At 42.1% G+C, this 22716-nt stretch overlaps 1 protein-coding gene across 1 annotated transcript in view; it reads right to left on the minus strand.

Annotated features, from left to right (window-relative positions):
• Positions 1 to 21943, minus strand: part of DSCAM (DS cell adhesion molecule) — a 331349-nt gene extending 309406 nt beyond the window's left edge. Inside the window, exon 1 of the mRNA XM_079974881.1 lies at positions 21752 to 21943. Within this exon, the coding sequence (XP_079831007.1) occupies positions 21752 to 21794 (43 nt within the window). The 5' untranslated portion in view covers positions 21795 to 21943. The remainder of the gene's footprint in view (positions 1 to 21751) is intronic.
• Positions 21944 to 22716: the final 773 nt, after the last annotated feature.

Consider the following 22716-nt stretch of genomic DNA (forward strand, 5'->3'; position numbering starts at 1 on the left):
TACAACTCTCATCATCCCTGACCACTGGTCCTGTTAGCTAGGGACGATGGGAGTTGTAGTCCCAAAACATCTGGAGGGCCAAGTTTGCCTATGCCTGTCCCAGAACCTGACAGAGGCCTGTATGGAGGGTCACATTTGACCGATGGACCCAACAATCCGCACCCCTTTAACCATTTCAGAAAGTGAAAATGTTTTCTGGCAAAAACTAATATGTACAAGTATAATCAAATTTTTGTATGCCACTAACAAACTCGTCTAAGAAGAAAAATCACCTTCTCAACCACAAGTAAAAAAAAGAAGAAGTAAAAAGAGAGAAATTCTTTTTGTTAGTAACAGCGGGGGAAGCTGCAAAGGCAAAGGCAGACAATGCAAAATATGGAAACATTTCCAAGTGAGTAAACAACAAATGAAGGATTATCCTTATTTGCAAGAACTCCATTCCAGCAAGAAATTGATCCAGGGACCTCTGAATCCCAAACCATTACGGCTCAAAAAGAATATTCTCCCTCCCATGTTTTTTTATTAGTATTAAGCCTGCCTTATGAAACAAAAGCAAGGGCCTTGTGTGGGAAAAGAAATACAAAACCCTTTTCTTTTCAAGTTGTGATATTATCAAAATTTGTTAAGAGAAAATATTAGCATGCAGCTCTCACTCAACATGAGTTTATCACATATTCCACTGAAAATGCACATACATTTATGTAAGCCCTTGAAAGTGTCCCCAGCACTTTCCATACATTGTCTTGCAATCCCTGCAGCAGCTCTGTAAGGTTAGTTGTTATTATTCCCAATACTGCAGGCTGGGGGTGGAGGAGAAGAGACTGAGATTTTAGAATTTGTTCAGGACCAAACTAGGTGTGACCATTTATACATCACCAGTGATAACACATCCCTTTAAAAAACAGTGAACAGCAGATGATGAGGGCCCCAATTTTCATCAGGATCACTGTGTATAGGTAGGAGATATTTAACCCTTTCTTCTTCCAGCACAGCCCCAGTGAAAATCTCTCCCACTGCTCCCTCTGGTCTGCTTTTATCAGATCCACTGTCATCAGTTAGCAGGCCTGCTGTCATCAATGATAAGCTTTCCTCCCCAGGCTACCGGCAAGGAAAAAGGAGGACAGGTTTTTCAGCTTTATCTTAATTGTATAAAATCAAAACTTGTAAAATTAAGTCATTATTTTGCTGTCACCTTAGATGTGTGGAAAAATAACAAGCACAATGAAAATGCTCCTATTCCCAAACTAGTGGCTTGTTACATATTCAAGTACTTTTGCCTTTGACATCACCTAAAATCAGGTTAATGTGCCCTTTTCAAGGAAGGGACACTTCAGTTGCTAAGAATGGCTGCAGAGAAATTCCTTAGAAACAGTATATGACATCATAAAAGAATGCTTTGCAGCAGCTTTCATTGTCTGCCCATTTATATTAGCCTCATCATCCATAACAAGTGTTTAAAAAGCTGAAAAGCAACCATGATGCATTAATATATTGTGTCATGATGCATAATAATTAGAACCCATCCCCCAGCTCCACCGCAGAGTTTCTCCCAGTAAGCATTTCATTGTAAAGGCTTTGACAAACACACCATTTAGGGAGTTTCAAAGCTACAGCCATGCAATTTGTCAGCATTTATATTAACAGTAAGGAGGTTTAAAAACAAGGAAGAACAAAAGACCACACAATGCATTTCATGAATCTCCTTTTGACTAAAATAACCTATGTCTGGCAGTCAGAAAAAAGTTATTAACCTGCCATTTCAGGTGGGACCAAGTCCATAAAAACAGTACAATAACAGGCATTCTGAACTGTGGATACCAGTCAGGGTTCTTTGCCTTTGGAATATTAATCAACACAATTCCCCTCTGGGAATCATTTCATTTTCCCAAATTATAATTAAAAAAAATAGTATCCTTTATCTACAAACTACAAACAGAGCCCATTTTCCAAATGTGGATCCTTACATGTGGAAATTATCAACAGACTTGGACTTTTTTACAAGTACAGTCGTACCTTGGAAGGTCAAACAGCTTAGCTCCTGAAGTTTTGGCTCCTGAACGTTGCAAACCCGGAAGTGACTGTTCAAGTTTGAAAATTTGGAAGTCAAATGTCCGACAGGGCTTCCACGGCTTCTGATTAGCTGCAGGAGCTTCCTGAAGCCAATCAAAAGCCGCACTTTGGTTTTCGAACGTTTTGGAAGTCGAACAGACTTCGAGAAAGGATTCCATTTGACTTCCAAGGTACGACTGTACCATGTCTTTAGGGGGAAACCGGCGGGGAGCAGTGATGACCAACCCTGGGCTTCAGTGCCAAGAAATGAGATTTCAGCTATACATTACGAAGAACTTCCTGATAATACAACAGCAGAATAACAGTGGCACAGACTGCCTTCGAAGATGGTGGATCAGACTCAGCTTCACTGGAGGTCTTTAAGCAGATGCTGGATGGCCAGCCATCAAGGATGCCTTGAGGCCCCCTGCATCAGTAGGGGGAGGACTAGATGACTTTTGAGGTACCTTCCAACTATGATTTTTAATAAATTGTCTCAAGCACTGGTGAACTGGGGGTTCTGTCCAGCTTTATGATTCTGTTACGCTAAGGCAACAACTGTAATCCCACTTACCTGGGGGAAAGCCACAGTTAATTCAATAGGACTTACTTCTGAGTAAACGTGGTTAATATTATGCCGCAAGTGCATTGTGGTTTACGCTATCAAACGGCGGGTTCCTGACAAAGCTGCCTGGTGCTCTTTAGCTCCAAATGTGTTGAGTCACTGCCACAGTCAGTTGGGTTTCTATGGAAATACTGCACAAATAATTGGCTGCTAAAGCAAGACCGTATCGCTCATGGCTGCACAAGAGCTCTTCTGCGGCTGCTACTACTCATGCAGCCAGGATTGTTAAATTCAGCTCTTGGCTCATACAAATATGTTTTCACGTTATGGCAAGCATGAGATGAACTGTTAAAAGGAAAGAGCAACATAAGGAGATCTCTGCACACATTAACCACTTGAACAGGTCTGTGTAGTTGCAGGGGCAGGAGAGCCCCACCACCACTAACTTTGCCATGCAGGCCATGCAGCTCCCCAGCCCCACTCACTGACATGAAGTAGAGCTCTACATGTGTAGGCTCCATTGGCCACTGTGTCCTCACCCACAACTCCCACATCATGCAGAGTCTACCAGTGTGGTGCAATGGCAAGAGTGACTGGGCTGAGAGCTGGGAGACTGGGGTTCCACTTCTACCCCAGCCAAAAAGTTCACTGGGTGACTTTGGGCTAGTGACTGTCTCTCAGGCTAACCTACCTCACAGGGATGTTGTGAGGGGAAAACGGGGGAAGGAGAACCATAAATGTCACCTTGAGTTCCTTGGAGGAAAGGTGGGAAACAAATGCAATAAATACATAATGGAGATATTGCTCTAGCACAGAGGTCCATGTGCACCGGCTCCCCCTTCTCAGTTGCCCATACTCAATGTATGGTCAGTGGGAGTTGGGGCAGCTGTAGAACCATGTGGTCTCTGGGTGGAGTTAACGATGGTGCACCTTCAGTTGTGGGGAGTCACTTCCCATGACTGACACAGGGTAGGGGAGACTGGAACTATCAGGGAATGCTCTTATTCAGTAAAATATGACAGTGGCAACATTGTGGCTAGGTAAGTAATCTTCCCAGCTCTTCCAAATATTGTTTCCTCTTGAGATACATATTCACAGATACGCAAATTGCGACATCTTAAGTGACTTTTGGATAGCATCTCCCAGAGACTATGCAGATAGAAAAGAAGCTTTAAAAAGTACTACTAAAAATTACATGTTTGGACGAACATTCTGTGTTTCTTAAACGTGGTGGGAAATATACACCAATTTGAACTCTTCTCCCCATTTCAAGGGAAAAAATCTTAGAAACTGCTTTATCAGCAGTCTCACGTAGGCAATACAGATGAGTCAAATTCCAACCAAATTAAGATTCACAGTACAATGATAGGAGGAAAATTCTCCAGGTTTTCAAGAAACAAAAGCTTAAGGATGATGAGTAGAAGGCAAACCAGGGAACTCTCAGGTGATAGTTCATGCATACATATATTAACACTTGAGGTCTGCAGCAAAAATACTTGTCGAACACCACTTTGTTTTTTGTTTTTTATGAAATTGCAGGATACAAGCATTTTTATAAATAAATACATGTGCAACAGCCACCACTTGTCAAGTAGCACCCCTAAAGCTTTCACATCATCACCTCAACCACGGTATGTTTCCATGGAAACAGTTCACCCATTCAGCTGCAAGCTGAGTAAAGAGACATTGGACCAACGCATCATCAAATGATGGCTGTTCACATGTGAATCAGCCACAGTTCACACAAGTGATAACCTTATTTAAAAAAAATCAATGAGCTACAACCAGAAAGAGTGTGTGCGTGTGTGTGCGCGTGTGTGTACTTGCACTACTCAAACTATCTTGCCTCTCTTCCCAACATGGAATTCTGCATTTTCATCTGGAGAGCCACAAATTCCCCATCCATTGAGATGGTGCTAGGCTTCATCTCCCATCAGCCCCAGCTAGCATGGCCTATATTCAGGGATGATGGGAGCTGTAGTCCGGCAGCATCTGTAATCCAACTACATTTTATCTTCACCACTCTATGATTAAACAGAGTGCTGGGCACAGATGGGGAAGACACCAGTTCAAATCTCTACTCAGCCATGAAGTTTGCCAAGTAAGCTTCAGGAAGACATTTGCAGAGTAGTGAGGATAAAATGAAATAACCCTTTAAGTACTGTTTGGAATTTCTTGGAGGATGTTCAGGAACAAAGTGTGATCAATAAATAATTACTGTCATGCTAGCAAGGCTCTCCTCCTTGAGAAACTGCATCCCGAGTTCTTGTGTACTACAACAGCAGTGCATCAGGTGGGACAGAAGCGAATGAATCCCCTTTTGTATGCTGCTTCCGTTCTTCTTTTATAAGACTTGTAAAAATGGTTAAAACACCATGTAACACTGGAACCTGCTGTATGTACTTTGACGGAGAACCCACAGAACAGCAACTATTTAAATTGAATTGCCTACAGGAGATGCAATTCCCTATTCTTATACAAGCTGAAAGCACCTTTCTCCAAAAATGAGAAATTCAATGGACCACCTCACTGGGTTGAACTTCTTGCGAGGACAACGAAAACTGCAATGGGCTTTGCACATTTAAAAGTGTTATGTAAATGATGACACAATAATTTTTCCCCAAAGAGAAAAGTGAGAAAAGCAAAACAAAACATCTACTTGGAGGGATCTGCCAGATCTACCAGCTGTTTGTTGTGATTTCAGAATACCACAGAAGTGACAAAAGGATTCTGGCTCTGATCCAGAACTCCTTTCAAAAATTACAGCCATCAATTCCAACACGGCTAATTTGCAAATGTCTTTGATGGCATCGCTTTAGCATTCACCTCAGAAGGCCAAACATTTGCCATGTTATTTATGTGCAGAGACCTACAAGAGAAAGAGAAGGAAACCCAGAATTCAGAGGATAATGCCTTAAGTAAGCCATGCCCTCTGCAAACAAAACAGGATTCAAAAATCCATCTCTGCTACCTCATGGAAAGGTTAGGAATGGAAGATCTGCTGATTTTGGTTCCCTCAGTACCTTATTCTTCCAATCTTATATTCTTTTTTCCACATTTCTGCAGCAATTATTTCTTTTTTAAAAAATTCTCATGAAAGTTATTGAGCATTTTAGCGCAAATTTCCCCCAGCAGCCACCTTTCTGCCTAATGTACACATTTTGGCAAAGCAATTTCCCCTAATATAATGCAATTCTGCACGTTATTTTCCTGAATAAATACATTTTTGTGCACACTTTACCCCAGTTATATGCATTTTTGTACACATTACTTGGCTGGAGAACGGCACTGAGAAATTTGGACAAATACGGTTCTTGGAGGATGACTATATTTCGGTTCCTGTATTGTTTCACAAAGCGCAAGTTCATTTTTAAATACAAACTAAATTCATTTTCTCCCCCATCTCTACTCAAGACAGAATAGGTCTGTGGCTCAAAATAGGTTGCCATCATTTTCCAGGCAATGTATTCCTAATATGTTACACAGTTACTGTGCAGAGAAACAAAGACATATTTGGAAAAGCTTTAGTTCCCCACTCACCCCTGAAAATGAGGAAGTGAAGAAAGGAAGGAAGCTACATTTTCAGCCATTCCCTTAACCCAAAAGTCTGAGATAAAGATAGAGAAAGTCTTCCAACAGCAAATCAGTAGGTTCAGAACTAAACTGTGTTATATAATTAGAATTATCAGTTGCCACATACCTCTCACACTTCCATACCCCACTGTTGCAGTTTGGAGTGTCATCCTCAAAGGGGAAATGAAAGGGCAGAGCAAAGTGGGCACAATATTGACAGTTTGCAAAAAAGGGTGATAAACTGTGGTCTGGGCTCTTCAGTATGAAATGACCACACACCTGCCAACATTCTACAAACAGAACAGTTCTGCTTTCTTATGTTTAATGAAGATGGGGTTTAAAGGTTTGATAGTAAAGCAACAAAAGCAATAGGTTTCAACTTCCACTACAACCTCCAGTACAACAAACATTTTCTAGCACATTTCATCCTATCTAAAGCAGGGCAGGGCTATCTTTCCAGCCCCAAAGGCTATTTAATGAGCATTTGTTTTGATTTGCTTGTGGAAAGCTTAGAAGATGTTGCATAGAAGGACATGTGATCCCACATTTTCAACTGCATTTCCCCATCCTGATGACTAAAAAAAGTGTGATCTTTTGGGGAAACTACAATTGTGCGGCCTGTATTTTCTGGGATGCGAATGAATCCTACATGGAAATAGCAACAGACTGAAAGCACCCTCAGAAAACATAAAAATGCTGTTTAGGAGCACAAGCACAGTGTATATACTCTCCCCCCACAACCTCACGCCATCTTTTTTCCATGTATGTACTGTGATACATGGTAAAGCATATGCTATCGTTCAGAAAAGTTTCCTTTAAAAAAACAGAACTAGAGGGTGAAACCTAGAAACATTCCAAACAAATGACATTTGGTGGGGGAAGAGAGGAAGGGAAACATTAGTGTCCATTTTGCCTTGCTCATCTTGCTGACGTTCGGGTGCAGGGAATCAAAAGCAGCCTTGGCCATCTCTTTATTCAATCTGCTACTTGTTTTTTCCTTCAGAGGCTCAAAACTCACAGAACAGAAGTTTACAAGCAAAAAGTGCAAAAAGCAACACATCTATTTAAACTGTAAAGTACAGCAGAAACATCATCATCCTTAATAACCAACTAACACTTCAAGCAGCCTCCAACTGTCCGATATCATACCAAGGGGCCCAATGATCATTGTGAAACATTCCTGTAGTACAGCACTAACTTAAAAAGTTAAGCACCGGAACAGTCAGTCTTTAGTCTTGGCTATTTAAAACAAGAAATGGTAGTGTTAATGTAAATCCTGAATTCCAAGTACATCATTGGCTTAATCCTCTAAGCCAGGGGTTGACAATTTTGTTTTCTTTCTTTATGGATCTGCCCACTACCAACTGATAGATTGCCTCCCCCTAAAAAAGAAGAGTTGTGGCTCGCATGGCAGAGCCATAACTACCAGTGTAGTATCAGAACAAAGACTACACCGTTTAAATGTTCACCATGGTCAGCTCAGATGAGAATTCCCTAAACCGTGCAGGTCTACTTAGAAGTAAACTCCACTCTGCATAACTGTACACAGGATTATTATTCTTTTACATATAACAGACCCAGATAAAGTAATTTATTGACTAATGTTGTATACACACATAAGGCTGTAAAAGCTTTAGGGTTGTATCGAATGCTAGACATACTCAGAGTAGACTCACTGAAGTTCCAATGGGTTTGTTCCGATTTGAACTCAGTTGCATCCAACCCCTAGGCTGCACTCCTATGGGCACTTAAAGTTACCCCTGAGGTCCAGTCACGGACGACTCTGGAGTTGCGTGCTCATCTCGCTCTATAGGTCAAGGGGTCTGGCGTTTGTGGCCAGCATGACTAAGCCGCTTCTGGCCAACCAGAGCAGCGCACGGAAACTCCGTTTACCTTCCCGCTGGAGTGGTACCTATTTATCTACTTGCAATTTGATGTGCTTTTGAACTGCTAGGTTGGCAGGAACAGGGACTGAGCAACGGGAGCTCACCCCGTCGCGGGGATTCAAACCACCAACCTTCTGATCAGCAAGCCCTAGGCTCTGTGGTTTACACCACAGCGCCACCCGCGTCCCATTATGGGCACTTACATGGGAGTAAATTACATTCCACACAATCTGACATTTCTGTGTAAGACTAGCTCCACTGTTGGAGGCAGTATGCTTTTGAATACCAATTGCTGGTAGTCGCAGGAGAGGAGAATTCTGCTGCTCTCGGGTTCCTGCTTGCGGACTTCCCATAGGCATTGGATTGGCCTCTGTGAGGACAGAGTGCTGAGCTAGGAGGGCCATTGGCCTGATCCACCAGCACAGCTGCAAATGTGAGTTGCAAATGTGTTGCTGCAGTTTGAAGAATGGCTGTCCTAGGCAAACAGTAAAACCAAAATTGAGAAGATACCCATAAAACAAACAGACACATTTGGTGGCTCCAACCAATGATAGCTATTTCGCTATTAAGAAAATGTGCCCATTCATAAAACAGAACATTTCCTAGTGATTTAAGAAAAATGCAGGCTGAGAAATATAGCAAGGAAATATAGCTAGTTTATTTCTTCAGGATAGAATGAGCAGAGAACTGTGTAAAGGCATGAAGTATCCAGGACCCCTTTCAGCTAGGAGCTGGAAAGAAGAAGAAAAGAACAATCATGGCAGAAACAAAAGGCCTACAAACATGTCACGAGAGAAGCTACAGTGCCTTTAACATAAAAAGCAATAACTAGAGGAAATGATGGGAGGAAGGGAGAGGGGGAGGGAGAGAGCCTTCTGCATCAGGCTGCAACAGGAGCTCTTAAACGCAAGGCATTCAAGCGATGGAAAATGCATTCATTCAGAGCATTTAGCGCATAGGATTAATCGAATTATAATTTAATCATCTGATCAAACACTAATTAGCATAATGACTTGAGGGGGAAAGCTGCTAGAGAAAAGGCGAAGGAACACCTTGGGGTACCCAGAATGTTAGTGCCACATGATAATCCACAGTTACTGCTTTATTTCCCTCTTTTCTCTCTCTAACCATACACACACACACACACACACACACACACAAACTCCGCTCCCTGTTCAAAAGAAAGGAGGGGGCAGAGTTCCGTAGTGGAGACTGGCTTCAACAGAAGTCTGTCATCAGCACCGCAAACTGTTCTTTAACAGTAGTGATGTTGCCTGATTAGCTATTGCTATTTTTATAATTAAGAGAACATTAACAATCTGCTTTCCATTAAGGAAGATTTAAGGAGCAGAATGCACAAGTTCAAGCTTTGCTATTCCCTGCAATATGCAACTATCCTCAGCAATAGTATTGGCAGTTTTAAACTTGATTGCTTATAAGAAGCCTCTCTTCTGCCATTTATGTGTACCTACAATTGTCCTTAGGGGACGCAGGTGGCGCTGTGGGTTAAAGCCTCAGCGCCTAGGGCTTGCCGATCGAAAGGTCGGCGGTTCAAATCCCTGCGGCGGGGTGCGCTCCCGCTGCTCGGTCCCAGCGCCTGCCAACCTAGCAGTTCGAAAGCACCTCCGGGTGCAAGTAGATAAATAGGGACCGCTTACCAGCGGGAAGGTAAACGGCGTTTCTGTGTGCGGCTCTGGCTCGCCAGAGCAGCGATGTCACGCTGGCCACATGACCCGGAAGTGTCTCCGGACAGCGCTGGCCCCTGGCCTCTTAAGTGAGATGGGCGCACAACCCCAGAGTCTGTCAAGACTGGCCCGTACGGGCAGGGGTACCTTTACCTTTTACCTTTACAATTGTCCTTAATGCACAGCAACAAATGAGGCTGCCTGAGATAGAATCATAGAATCATAGAGTTGGAAGAGACCACAAGGGCCATCGAGTCCAACCCCCTGCCAAGCAGGAAACACCATCAGATAGATAGATAGATAGATAGATAGATAGATAGACAGACAGACAGACAGACAGACAGACAGACATCGGCACATCTACCTCAACACTGTATTGTCTACAGCAGGCATGGCCAAACTTGGCCCTCCAAGCTGTTTTGGGACTACAACTCCCATCATCCCTAGCTAACAGGACCAGTGGTCAGGGATGGTGGGAATTGTAGTCCCAAAACAGCTGGAGGGCCAAGTTTGGCCATGCCTGGTCTACAGTGACCAGCAGTGGTTTTCCTCCAGACTCCTCAAACTGGAGTCTTCCCCAGCTCTATCTGGAGATACTGGCGATGGAGCCTACAACTTTCTGCATGCAACTTTCTACCACTGATACATGTGGAAGAGAGGCATTCTGAATGTCAATGTCTTTTAGGCATCAGGCATCCACTTGCAACCTTTTAAACCACTAACTTTAGCAGGGATGGAGAGAACTTCAATTTTGTTTTGCATTTCAATGACAGACCATCCAACTCCCACTTCTCAAACCAACATATGTACTGAAAGTCACCTACCCTGTGAAATTTACACTTCCCCAGATCTTGCAGTACAGTTCTCCAGCCAATCAATGTGTACAAAGGTGCATTTATTAGAGGGAAGTGTGCACAGAAATGAACTTATTAGTGAAAATAGTTCAATTCAATCATATGCAAAATGCATTCTATTAAGGAAAGTCCATGCAAAAATGTGTTTGTTAGCCAAAACAACATTCAAAAATGTGTTCATGTGGAGAAATTTGCACTAAAATGCTGATGAATTTTCATGTGGGGTGTGTGTGTGTGTGTGTGTGTGTGTGTAAATACAAATTACTCTGTTGGAAAAAATCAAAAACTGAGAGGAAACCAAAACAGACAGATTGGTCTATTCCCAGATTATTGCTTATTTATTGTATTTTATGGAAAATTGTAAACCACCCTGAAAAATGTTTAACTAAAGGCTGTGGGCTTTGGCAGGTGCCCAAGGATGCCAAACCTCAATGCCAGCACTTTGGCTATAATTAGATACTACTCACATTTAGCATTTCCTGATCATCAGGGATAAGACGGTCAGTAGGGATAATGTCCATTTAAATTAGCTAAGAATGTCATGCAATAATCTGACTGAAGTTTCAAAATAAACATTACATTTGAAATAAAAAGAAGGCAACATATCAAAACATATGCACTCTTACTCACAAGTAAGTATCACTGAACTGTGGAGATCTGCTCCTGAGAAAAAACCCACAGCACTTGGCTGAAAGCTAAACTAGCTTTATAATTTATTTATTGTATACCATTTATAGGCAGCCATGAACCAAATTCACTGAGAATTAAAACAAATAACACTTCCAACAAAATACAACTTATACACCACCATTGAAAAATGCAAGGTTTAGCACTAAACTCTGAACAAATGGCATTTTGAACACATAATTCCCGCAAATAATTTCACCTTTGGATGTGTACAGCAGCAAGAGAACAGTCACATTGATTTAAAAACCAACAAGCCACTGCCATAAAAAGAAAAGAAGTATACAGTATGTGCTTTCTAGAGATTTGTAAAAGTTGCCAGCATTATCTGGAACAAGTGGGAAGAATTTTGGCAGCCAAAATTACTATCCAGCATTAAAAGAAAAACAGGGTTCTGGGGGAATCATATGGCGTGCCCAAAAAGGGCATCCATTCTTGAAGAAAGGATTTCCTTTTAAAAATACTAAACAAATATGCATGTCACATTTTATATTAGTGATATATTTCTATAGCTATACAGCCAGGAGGCATGGGGAGGGGGCATGCATAAAGGCTGTGGGGAAATATCTAAAAAATATTATCTGAGTCCTTTTCCTGCAAGGTCAAGCAGGATGCCTACACATACAAAAATGTGCTCTATTTGCTCGCAAGTACATAGATGCTCTTGCAATCTGATGCATCTTTACTCAGAGGTAAACTGTGACTTAATTCCAGGTAAACAGGTACAATTCTACAACTTAAAGCTGTGATCCTAAACAAGCTCATTAGAGAGCAAGTCTTACTGAACTTGAGACTTACTTCAAAGTAAGCAGGCTGAGGATTGTGCAATCAGAGAAGTCTTCCTTGACAAGATCCAGCATTCACTTCTCAATTCCCTGGTGGGTGTTTTGACAAATGAGAGCTGTCACTTGTGTGGCAAACCCTTTGAAACAATACACAAAGTGCCATATTTGTTTTCCCAGTACCAATGAAGTCATTAAGTGAATAACCGACCTACACCCACACCATAACTTAACTTGCATTACTCAGGAGTAAAGATGGACAAATCTGCCAATTTGGGTTCTCCAGTCTTAAATTCAGTTCTGTAGCAATTTGCATTTTTTTAATTTAAAAAATCAGCATTTTAGTGTAAACTTTTCATATTACAGACATTTGTATATGCAGTTTTGACTAATACACACAATGCCCCCTAATATAATTCATTTATACACTACTTGCACTAATATATGCACTTTTATACATCCTTTTTATGTGCTTTTTTGTACACATTACTTGGTCGGAGAACTGCACTGCAAAATTGTGAGCAGTATGGATTTCAAAGAATGCCTGTGTTTCAATGCACACATTGTTTTGGAAAGTGTGTATTAGCTAGGTTAGCCTTTAAATGTGAACTGAATTGAATTTCTTCCCATCCCTATTCAGTAGACAAATGGCTGAATATTGTTTATTTATTTTGATCTACTTTATGCGTTTATATGTTGCCCTTCAACCAAACAGCTTTGAGAGTGGTTCACAAAAACAAAACAATTAAAATTAGTATGAAGACAATCAATTAAATCTGTAGATTATTTTTTTAAAAAAAACTTGTCTTCAACACATTTTGAATTTTGTGGTTTTTTTTCCAAATCTTGACACTTAAAATCTTTTTTAAAACACACACACACACACACACACACACAAGATTAAAAGCTATATTAAATTACTGGATTAAAATCTGTTATATATTGATTATGAACAGCACTGAAAACAGTTTGCACTGTTTCTTCCAGCTCAGCATGAATTTTTTTCAGAAAATGGCAATTACATTAATGAAGCATATATCTTTAGTATAGTCACAGAGTACACAGACCTTCCACAAACTGGGTTAATTTTTCAACAAATTTGTAGTCAGGTGTGCAAGACAAGATTTATCCCCAGTTTCCATTCTTGATCAAACACCAACTCAGCACTCACAAATACCAAAAAAGTTTACTGAACTCACAGTAATTTCAGACTGTAATGAAGCTACTACAGAATAAATTGCTAACAAATAATATTGTTCCTATTTTACATAGCATTCACATTTTCCAGGAAGAGAGATTTGCTATTGTATTAAAACTTACTCCCACAATGGCTTCAGTAGCCCATTTCCAAGATCATGGCAATATTCTGTTAATTTTAAAATATTTGCTTGATGGAACATCAATAAGAAACTATACCACATGAAAACTGTAGCCATGCAAGCAGCAGCCTACACCCCAAAGCTGTGTAGTAAATAATATTACAGTTCGGTAGAACTTAGAATTTGGACACTGGCGCCAGACAGGAGCATCTTCCCTGTGCAATAAGTAGCCTTGAAAAGATCACATGCAGTGAAGGTAATTCTGTTGCTGCTTCTACTGTCAACATCATTAGATTAACAACCATGTGCTCAGTCTTCATTTTAGAATGATGCAGTACATGGTTCAGATGCCTGGAGTGGTATTTCATCAACCTAGCCTGATGCCCATTTGTTTTCATCTGGCTTTGTTTCTGAAATCTTAAAACAATGCATTGTGGGTATCATTAGCATTCAGCCCCAAAATATTCTGCTGCTAATCCAATTCCTAATTTAATCTCTTCTTCTCAAATTATAGACAAGCCCTAGGACAGCAGGCATTTAGTATGGAGGTGACTCTCCTCAAAGCCAGCGTATTTAAAAAGGACTTTCTATAAATAGGACTGCTGGCTCAGTCTTCCTCACTGCCTTCTGAGTAAAAATAGCTTAAATAGAGAGACAGGCAAGACTCATTAATCTCTTTGGCCGCGATCCAAAGAGCCAAAAGCATAAGGGGGGACACACTAGTGCAATTCGGTGCCTGAATACACAGTCTTTACACAAGTTATGTGCACAATTAGCTTGCATGAAACTGTGTTCAGTTACAGAACACCCTCTTTAGCTAGAATTTAATTTACTCCTACATATGCTACTCAGAAAAAGATGGTGACTATTTCTAAAGCTGTAATGGGCCTCTGCATGCAGTATAGGATCTATAGACCCAAGTCTTTGGTCATTCTGTCTGAGCACAACCTCAAGTTGTCTTATTTCAAGCGAATCATGTGACATTAACCAGTTTGTCAGTTCAGACAACAGAAGTCGTCCCATTGGAGGAATGAAGGTGGGTGGGGGACAACATGTTAACCCAGGGTTTGCTATGGCTCATCTGTGACATGCTTAACTACATGTTATCAGGATATTCACACAGACTCTTAGGGTGTGTTTATCTCCTTTGGGTGCAATTCTACACTCTAGGTACCCCAGCTGAATAAACAGAGGAAATGGCAGAAACACAATTCCTATAGACTTCTTCAAACTTAGATACGTTGGCACAGCACAGCTGTGCCAATCCAATTTCCTGCCAGCATGTCTGGTATTTATTTACTATGGGAATTTCTACCCTGTCCTTCCAACAGCTTCCCAAGGCAATGTCTTGCCAGCATACGTCTTTGTGACTCACTCCTAGGTCAATAACCAGTGGAGGCGAACTGTCAGGCCAAAAAGCCTAGTGGGCAGATAGTAACACAGGTTGTCAAAGGTTGGCTAAAAGTGGGAAGTGGGGGCATGCAAGGGCCACACAGAAACCTATCCAGCCCTTGCTTCCTGCCATCACTGCCACACCAGTGAGCACACAACACACTTACAAACTCTGGCAACGCTGGTAACTCAGGGTCTGAATACTACCAGTACTTTGATTCCCAGCAGAAGACAGGGCTTTGGCCACACTTCTTGCCTACTTGCATTTCTCTTGCCAGAGTTGGTGTTCCTTTTTGTTCTTGCTTTTCCTCCTTTAGCACACCTTTTGACCATGATTCACATTATTAATCATTTAGTCTTAAAACACAGATGCAGACCTGAACAGATAACTAGCATTACAGTGGTATCTCTGGTTATGTACTTCATTCGTTCCAGAGGTCCATTCTTAAGCTGAAACTGTTCTTAACCTGAAGCACCACTTTAGCTAAAGGGGCCTCCCGCTGCTGCTGTGCCACCGGAGCACGATTTCTGTTCTCATCCTGAAGCAAAGTTCTTAACCCGAGGTACTATTTCTGGGTTAGCGGAGTCTGTAACCTGAAGCATATGTAACCCGAAGCGCATGTAACCCGAGGTACCGCTGTATATAGAACCTTTCCCAAGTGCTTTACATACTTATGGGACTAATTCCTACAATATTTGTAACCCAAATCAATATTATACGCGGTATGGCCATGACTGAGCTGAAATATGAAAGTGGAAACGTCTAAGTAGCTCATGCTCTTAACACTACACTAATAAGAAAAGATGATCAATAATTTGATGCCCTTCCAAAATATTTAGCTGCAGTTTTTTAATTAACTTCCTTCATCTGAATCCTAAATGCATTAAGGATGTGAGAGTCAGTGTGGTGTAGTGGTTCAAGTCAGAGATTAGGACCTGGGAGACTAGGGTTCTAGTCCCACTTGGCCATGAAGCTCACTGGGTCACCTTGAGCCAATCACAGTCTCTCAGCCCAACCTACCTCACAGGGTTGTTGCAAGGAAAAAGGGGAGGGACTATGTATGCCACCATGAGATCTTTAGAGTGAAGGTGGGATATAAATGAAATAAATAAATAAAATTTACATAGAAGTCAAATTTAATCCAATGGAACATGTTACACTTAAGACTGTGTACACATTACTGTTTAATTCTGGCTCCAGTGTTCTCCCACTACAGGTGTCTGAAGCCATGCATACATGACAATAGCCACAATCCAGATCTATCCAGTAGGTTCTTGAGAGATCCTGCTGCTTGATGTGTTTTCCCCCAAACTGGCTTACATCAGATTTGAAAACGTAAGCCACTTTCATTTCACAGTTAAACTGAGGTGTGTACATTTGAGACAGCCATCGTGCATGTGCAGATTAGGAGTGGAGTGCGGGGTTGAAAGCACGGAGAAACCAAACAAGTCACATGCATCAAGTGAAGACATTCTGCCCCATCTCTGGTGTACAGCAAAATGCAAATCCAACTTGAAACGCAGCAGAGGAAACACTAATGCACACAAAGCCTTATAAAGGATACCAGTGCAAGAATCCTTGCCTTCATTCACTAACTTTGCAGGTGGGCAACCCAAATATTGTAAATACAGTGAGGGATTTGTAATGGATTTTAGTCAAATACAATAAATGATTGATACATACAAATACAGGAAGGCTTCCTGTGGGCCCTAACACAGAACACACAGAAGGCTGTTACACCAATAACCACCATGAAGGATGCAGCACTGCTTCGTATAACTCCGTTCCTTTATTATAGAAACAGTTTATTAGAGAAACAGTGTGCTGTTATGACTGGCGTGCCAGAGACCAGTGTTCACATTCCCTAACTTGATGACTTATTATTTCAAGTCAGCCTTGCAGGGTAGTTGTACGGATAAGACAAAAAGAACCATGCGTAGCACCTAGACTAAGGAAAGGCAGGGTGTGTAAATGTAAAAAAATAAAATACTGGGTACTTCAGGAAAAGAAACAAGGTTCCTATAACATACATTGCTTCCAGTTTAGATTTATATCCAGTGTGATGAATGTTTCACCATATTGCCCAAAATTAAACCACACTGCCAAAAATAATATATGTAATGTACCTCAAATAGAGTTGCATTGCTTGCCACCCCCCTTTCCTTAACGCTGCTTTGCCAGTTGCTGTTTCAGGCTGGTTATTTATATAGCATTTCATGGGTTGAAATCTCTGGATTCCATCCTTATCCTCCTCTCTAACACAGATATCATTAGTGCAACGCCCTGCTTCCGAGAGCCTGAAGGACAAGTCATGAAGGCGGCGGGGGGGGGGAATCTATGCTTCCCAAGCCTTCCCTCTCACCAGTTCCTCTGTCCTTCCCTTTGATTGGCCTTCACTGCGACTTAGAGCAATGCACATTTACATGTTTGACACAAAAGTCTTCTCTCTTGCCTTTCCCTTCCTCATTAAAAGCAGCATTCAAGCACTGACTGGGTGAAGGGAAGTGCAAAGAAAGCAGAACCATACGCTCTATTAAGCGACACACCAAATGGCAAAGTAGAGATGGGATTTGAAAAGGTGATTGTGTATTCCCCTTCACGGAGGAGCTGCTCTCCATTCCTCCTGCTGCTTGGGCGACGTGTTCCCAGTCTTGTGTGGTTTGCTGCCCACTAGTGTCCTACAGCACAGGCTCACAGGCAGCGTAATGGCACACTGCCTCATTATGTCTCTGGCGAAACCCATCAAAAAAGGTCTGGGGGCACATTAAAGTGCCTTGTGATTGGACCACCACTCAATACATAGAAGAATAGCTTCTTTGAAATGCATCTGGCTTCCTAATTAATGGAAATGTCATGCCTGTCAGCTGTGGTCAGCCACTGCTAGGAAGGAATGTGTTTTTATTATGGCAGGTCAGTGTGGATCAGAGGAACTGGTTTCCCCACATTAATAGCACTGACCACATAATCCTCTTACTATCTACGCCTTATAAAGCGGCTACTCGTATCAGTATCTGTATATGTGTGCCAATTATTTCAATGGCATTTGGAGAGGCTTGGGTATCTCAAAATGCCCCTTTTCTATTTGCTACTGCATGCCTAGAAACAACTTTCCCCACAGAACAGCTCTCACTGCAGGGGAACTATGAGCACGTACAAGGCTTGGGTGTGGTGCTCCCCTCGATATTCAACAGCCAGGGCTGCCTGCATGCAGCCTTTGCACAAAAAAGCTTGGCACAAATATCCAAGTGACGTCCACCAGTTGTTTGGGAAGAGGAGCAAGGGCTGGCTGAATTCAGGCTCTTCTCCCCACCCTCCTGCTTGTCCATCAAACAGCTGATCAGCAGAAATCTGAATATTTTTTTGAATAAGCTCCATTCAGTCCCTGCAGCTCCATGGATGCTCTTCTGGATTGTGTCACTGGTGCCCTCATTTAATTTATTGTGCCATCTTTTCCTCCTCTACTTTGGCTCCTCCCCCATGATTGCAATATTCTAATATGGCAACATTTTTTTTTAACACAACCAGTTAGTAAAAGATAGACAGGTGCAGATACAGACTCATGCATTATAGATACCTAGTGGTCTATTTTCTTTTAACGGAAATCTATTTTTAGCAGTACCTCTACTTTATCGGTTACATCCTAGTTTTTTCCATTGATTTTTTATTTTAAAAAACCAAGCATCAGTGGACCTTAGTCACATGCATGTGGCAAAAAAAGGCAGCAGGTTAGATTAGCATGCATCGTACAGAGAAATATTAGCAGGTTTTACCAATCATAAAAAGCTCCAGAGTTTCTAAAATTACGGTAAATTTCCAAATTTAAAACATGCAAGTACTTCAAGGTCAATTTTAAAATAAGCATTTTTCATCTACAAAGGCCCAACGTTAACTGCAAAAAAACCCCACATTTTCTTCACTTGATAAATAGTCATTTCTAAAACACCTTGGCATAGCAGGCAAAAGTTGAAGTTGTAAAGGCTGCTTTGAGAAGGCTGTAGATGCATGACTCTTATTAGCGTCATGGGGATTGACACAACTGCTCTGAAAATGTGCATCCAAGATTAACAGCACATTTTGTCTGTGTGTTAAGAAATCAAATTAAGAGCTGAACTAGAAATAATAAATGAGCAAGACTTTGCTCAAGAAGAACTATTCATTTCTCCATTGCATTATAGCAATGTTAATTATGGAGCTTCCTTTTGAATGTAGCCAATCCACCTACTATTTAGTACAATGGACAGCAATTTTGGTATTGTAATATGGTAGGCCTAAGCCTACACACATATATTTTAGGGTAGCAAAATGCAGATTTGGGACCAGCAATTTTTTAAAAAATGTACAATTTTAGGTAAAATATAAATCATAACTAATACTGTCACTAGCCTTCCATGTCACACTTATTTTACTCTAGTGTGAACTGAAACATGGACACAAATTCTATAACCTTCAATGCCTGCAGCTGCTTTAAGGTTCATAGCATTATTGTTTCTGGGGAAGTTCTAAATGAAGAAAATTATTAACAATGTGTTAAAAGTCAAATGAGTGACTTTTCATCACACAGCCAAGAACACTGCCACAAAATAATCAATTCTGAGACAAGTCCATGCAAATTGGTTTAAAAAAATAAAATTCTTCTTTCAGTGACGTGTATGACCATAGCAAGAATAAACTACCCAATTAATTTAAAACTTCAATCACAGTGAATGATCCAACATTTATTATCAGGGAAGTGTGAGGTCTCAATAATATTGCACTCTTTTTAGACACATTCCTAACAGCTCCCTCATAATACAAGTTTATTTCATGTACTGCAACATATTACCTTTAAAGAAGCTTTATAGAAATGTAAGTATTCTGATTACTAGTTTATGTACTCATTCCTGCATATTCAGATGAAAAAAGCCATGAATTTCACTCAATGTTTAAAGAAAATTAACTTAAATGCCTTAGACATTTCTACTACTTTAAGATATGGAATTGTGCATAAGGGATGTAATTTGTATTTTATGCACAGTTCTTGTTCCACTTATTTATATTTGTATGTGCACACGTACTTTGGTATACTTATACTTTAGTACAATTCATGCACCTCATAAATTAAGGAATTTTAAAAGCTAAATCTCCAATCTGTTTTCTTTTTTAATTGCAGAACAAAATTATGATAAAATCTCTAATAATTATACAGGTGTATGGATTGAAAAGGACACTCATCCACTTTTACCCTCTAACCTTACCTCTACCAGAACATTATTAATTTTTCTTTGTGGGTTGCTATTACAACCCACAATTATCTACAAAATACAAATTTATCTACAAAAAAATATTATCTACAAAAACATATTTATTATGTGGCTATGGGTGCAATGCATTAAGACATTAACATATCTAGCCCCCCCCCCAAAAAAAACTTGGTCATACAATGCAATTTAAACCCCATTGATGTGAGTTCTCTTACAATGCTATCGTAGGCTCACAGAATCTTGGTTAAAAATAGACTTTCATTGTTATTTCCTCTCTAAATGAGTATTCTGAAAGGTCTCCTCCTATAAAAGTCACTAAAGCTAAGACTATTTTATATTTCTAAACAAGGGGAGGAGAGAAATCTTAATGACAGAACTTGTTGCAATCACCATTAATGCTAAGACAATTTCCAGAGTTTTGTCCTAATCATTTTATATTGCAAAGGCTGCCAAAATGTCAAAATATTTAGGACCAGTCCAGTCATCTCATTACTCATATTTTTTGTTGCATTCCTTCATGGCTTAATTTCAAGTTCAGTCTGCCTGTCCACATGCTAAAGGACACCTTGCCTACCAGTGTATTTTTCCATCCATGCTATAGCTGAAAAGACCTGAAGGCAGCCTCATCCAACATTCAGTCCTCAGCCTCTGCTTGGAGCTTCAATTATTTGTATCTTCCAGGAAAATCTCTCACTTTCCCCCTTTACAATTCTCTCCCTCATTCATTCTCACTCACAACATTTTTCTATTCTGTCTGCTTTGCCTATTTTGGAAATCGTGTGCTTAATCTTTCCATTTTAACTGTCAGCATATTAATGTGTTTTAAGAAGAGCTGCGCTCTCAAATTTGAAAAATGGGCATGCCATAGAACAGGAGCATCCAGCAGCAGCAGCACTCTGCATGGCATTATTTCTATTTCACTTCCTTCAAAGCCTTAACGTCACTTAAGGTTTTTGGTATTGACTGTGTTTGGTTTTTTTCCCTTTAAAAGTAGGATAAGGAAACCTGTGCATCCACAGAAGCACTTTGTCTAGGCTTTAAAAAAAATGCATGACTTCTGATCAAATGCACAGGAAAAACATTATGAAGAAACAGCAGCTTTGTAGAAACATTAAGCTCATTCTTTTGCCTTTCCACTGTTACTTCACTTCTATAACTTTGAAATTGATTGAAAGACTCCGTAGCCTTTTTTTTAGGTGACGTAATGCTTATCAGTGCATATTTTTACATAAATGAGGGTGATGAGTTCACAGCAAACCCCATTCCCAACGTCTGATGAGGCAGCGGAACGTTGAAATACTAGTTCAAAAGGTATAATGGAGCACAGAAAGTGATGCGGCTTCTCAGAATTAACAGAAAAGAAGGGGAAAGCTTTCCCCACACTGAGCCTTCCAGAAGCTGGCGGTGCATGCCCTTCATACGGATAAATGCCCTGTAGGGTACAATCCTGCATCCGTTAACACGGCGGAAAGGGCGCAGTTTTCTTCGTTTCATCAACCACGGCTCGATACTGAACGAGGCAGATATATAGCGCTCAGGATCACTTGCCTAGGTGAGCTCCTTGGCAGCCATTCGGGGGCGATGCGCTGCCCGCCGCGCCCCACCTGCTGCAGGATGCTGGGGCGAGGCCCCCCCCCCGGCGGCGGCTGCTGCAGCCCCCCAGCCCTGCCTGCTCTGCCTTGCTCCGGGCTCCCCCCGCCGCCCTTCCCGCCGCCGCTCACCATTCAGGACGCTCTGGAGCAAGACGGCGGCCAGCATCCACATGCCCCTGCTCCTCGCCAGCCTGGCCGCGACGGGCTCGCTCGCCTCTCTCTCGGCCGCCTCTCCCGCGGCCAGCGGGCCAAGCAGCAGCTCCGTCCAGCTCCGGGGGCCGCTCCCAGGAGGAAGGAGGGCGAGGGCGGCCAAGAGGCGCCGCCGCTGCCCGCTGCTCTCCTTCAGCGCCTCGCCCCGCGGCTCCCACCGGCGGCCAGCTCAGGTGCGCCCGGCGCAGCCCCGCCACGCGCCCGCCGCCGCAGCAGCAGCAGCTTCGCCCCAGCAGGTCCACAGGTGGAAGAAGGAGCACGACGCAGCCCGGCAGCAGCAGCAGCAGCGCAAGGACAGCAGCAGCAGCCCCCCCTGCCCGGTCATATCCGGCCCGGGCTCCGCAGGACGAAGGCAGGCAGGCAGGCAGGCTCCCGACGGACGCGCGCCCCGCTTCAGCCACCGCTGCCACAGCCAGGCAGCCAGCAGGCAGGCAGGCGCATCTTCGCTCTCCTCCCGCTGCAATCGCACTGATCCCTCGCCTAACCTTGGCTGCCTCCGAGCGGAGCGCACGAAAGGGTTAAGCCTCTCGCCAGCCAGCCAGCCAGCCAGCCGGCCGCCTCCCTCCGCCGCAGCCCTCGTTGGGCTGCTCTTAAAGCGGCGGCCCCAGGGCAGCCGAGACGCAGCCAGGGAGGGAGAAGGTGCTAGAACCGTCGATGGCCGCTCTCGACTTTGCCCATGCCTCCCCGAGCAGTACCTGCTTTCTTAAGCGCAACTAACGGATTGACAAGGGGGTGGCGGCTCCGCAAGCCCATACAGTACGACGTTTTTCACAAGGCAGATCGACTTGTGTTTCTAACCCTTGCATCTCAGTGAAATAAAAGAAAAAGAAAAGCAATTTACTTCCAACTATGGGAGCTGCAGAGGTTTTTTGGCCCTGGTCTCT

This window comes from Podarcis cretensis (genome assembly GCF_951804945.1).
Source record: "Podarcis cretensis genome assembly, chromosome: 4".
Classification (NCBI taxonomy): domain Eukaryota; kingdom Metazoa; phylum Chordata; class Lepidosauria; order Squamata; family Lacertidae; genus Podarcis; species Podarcis cretensis.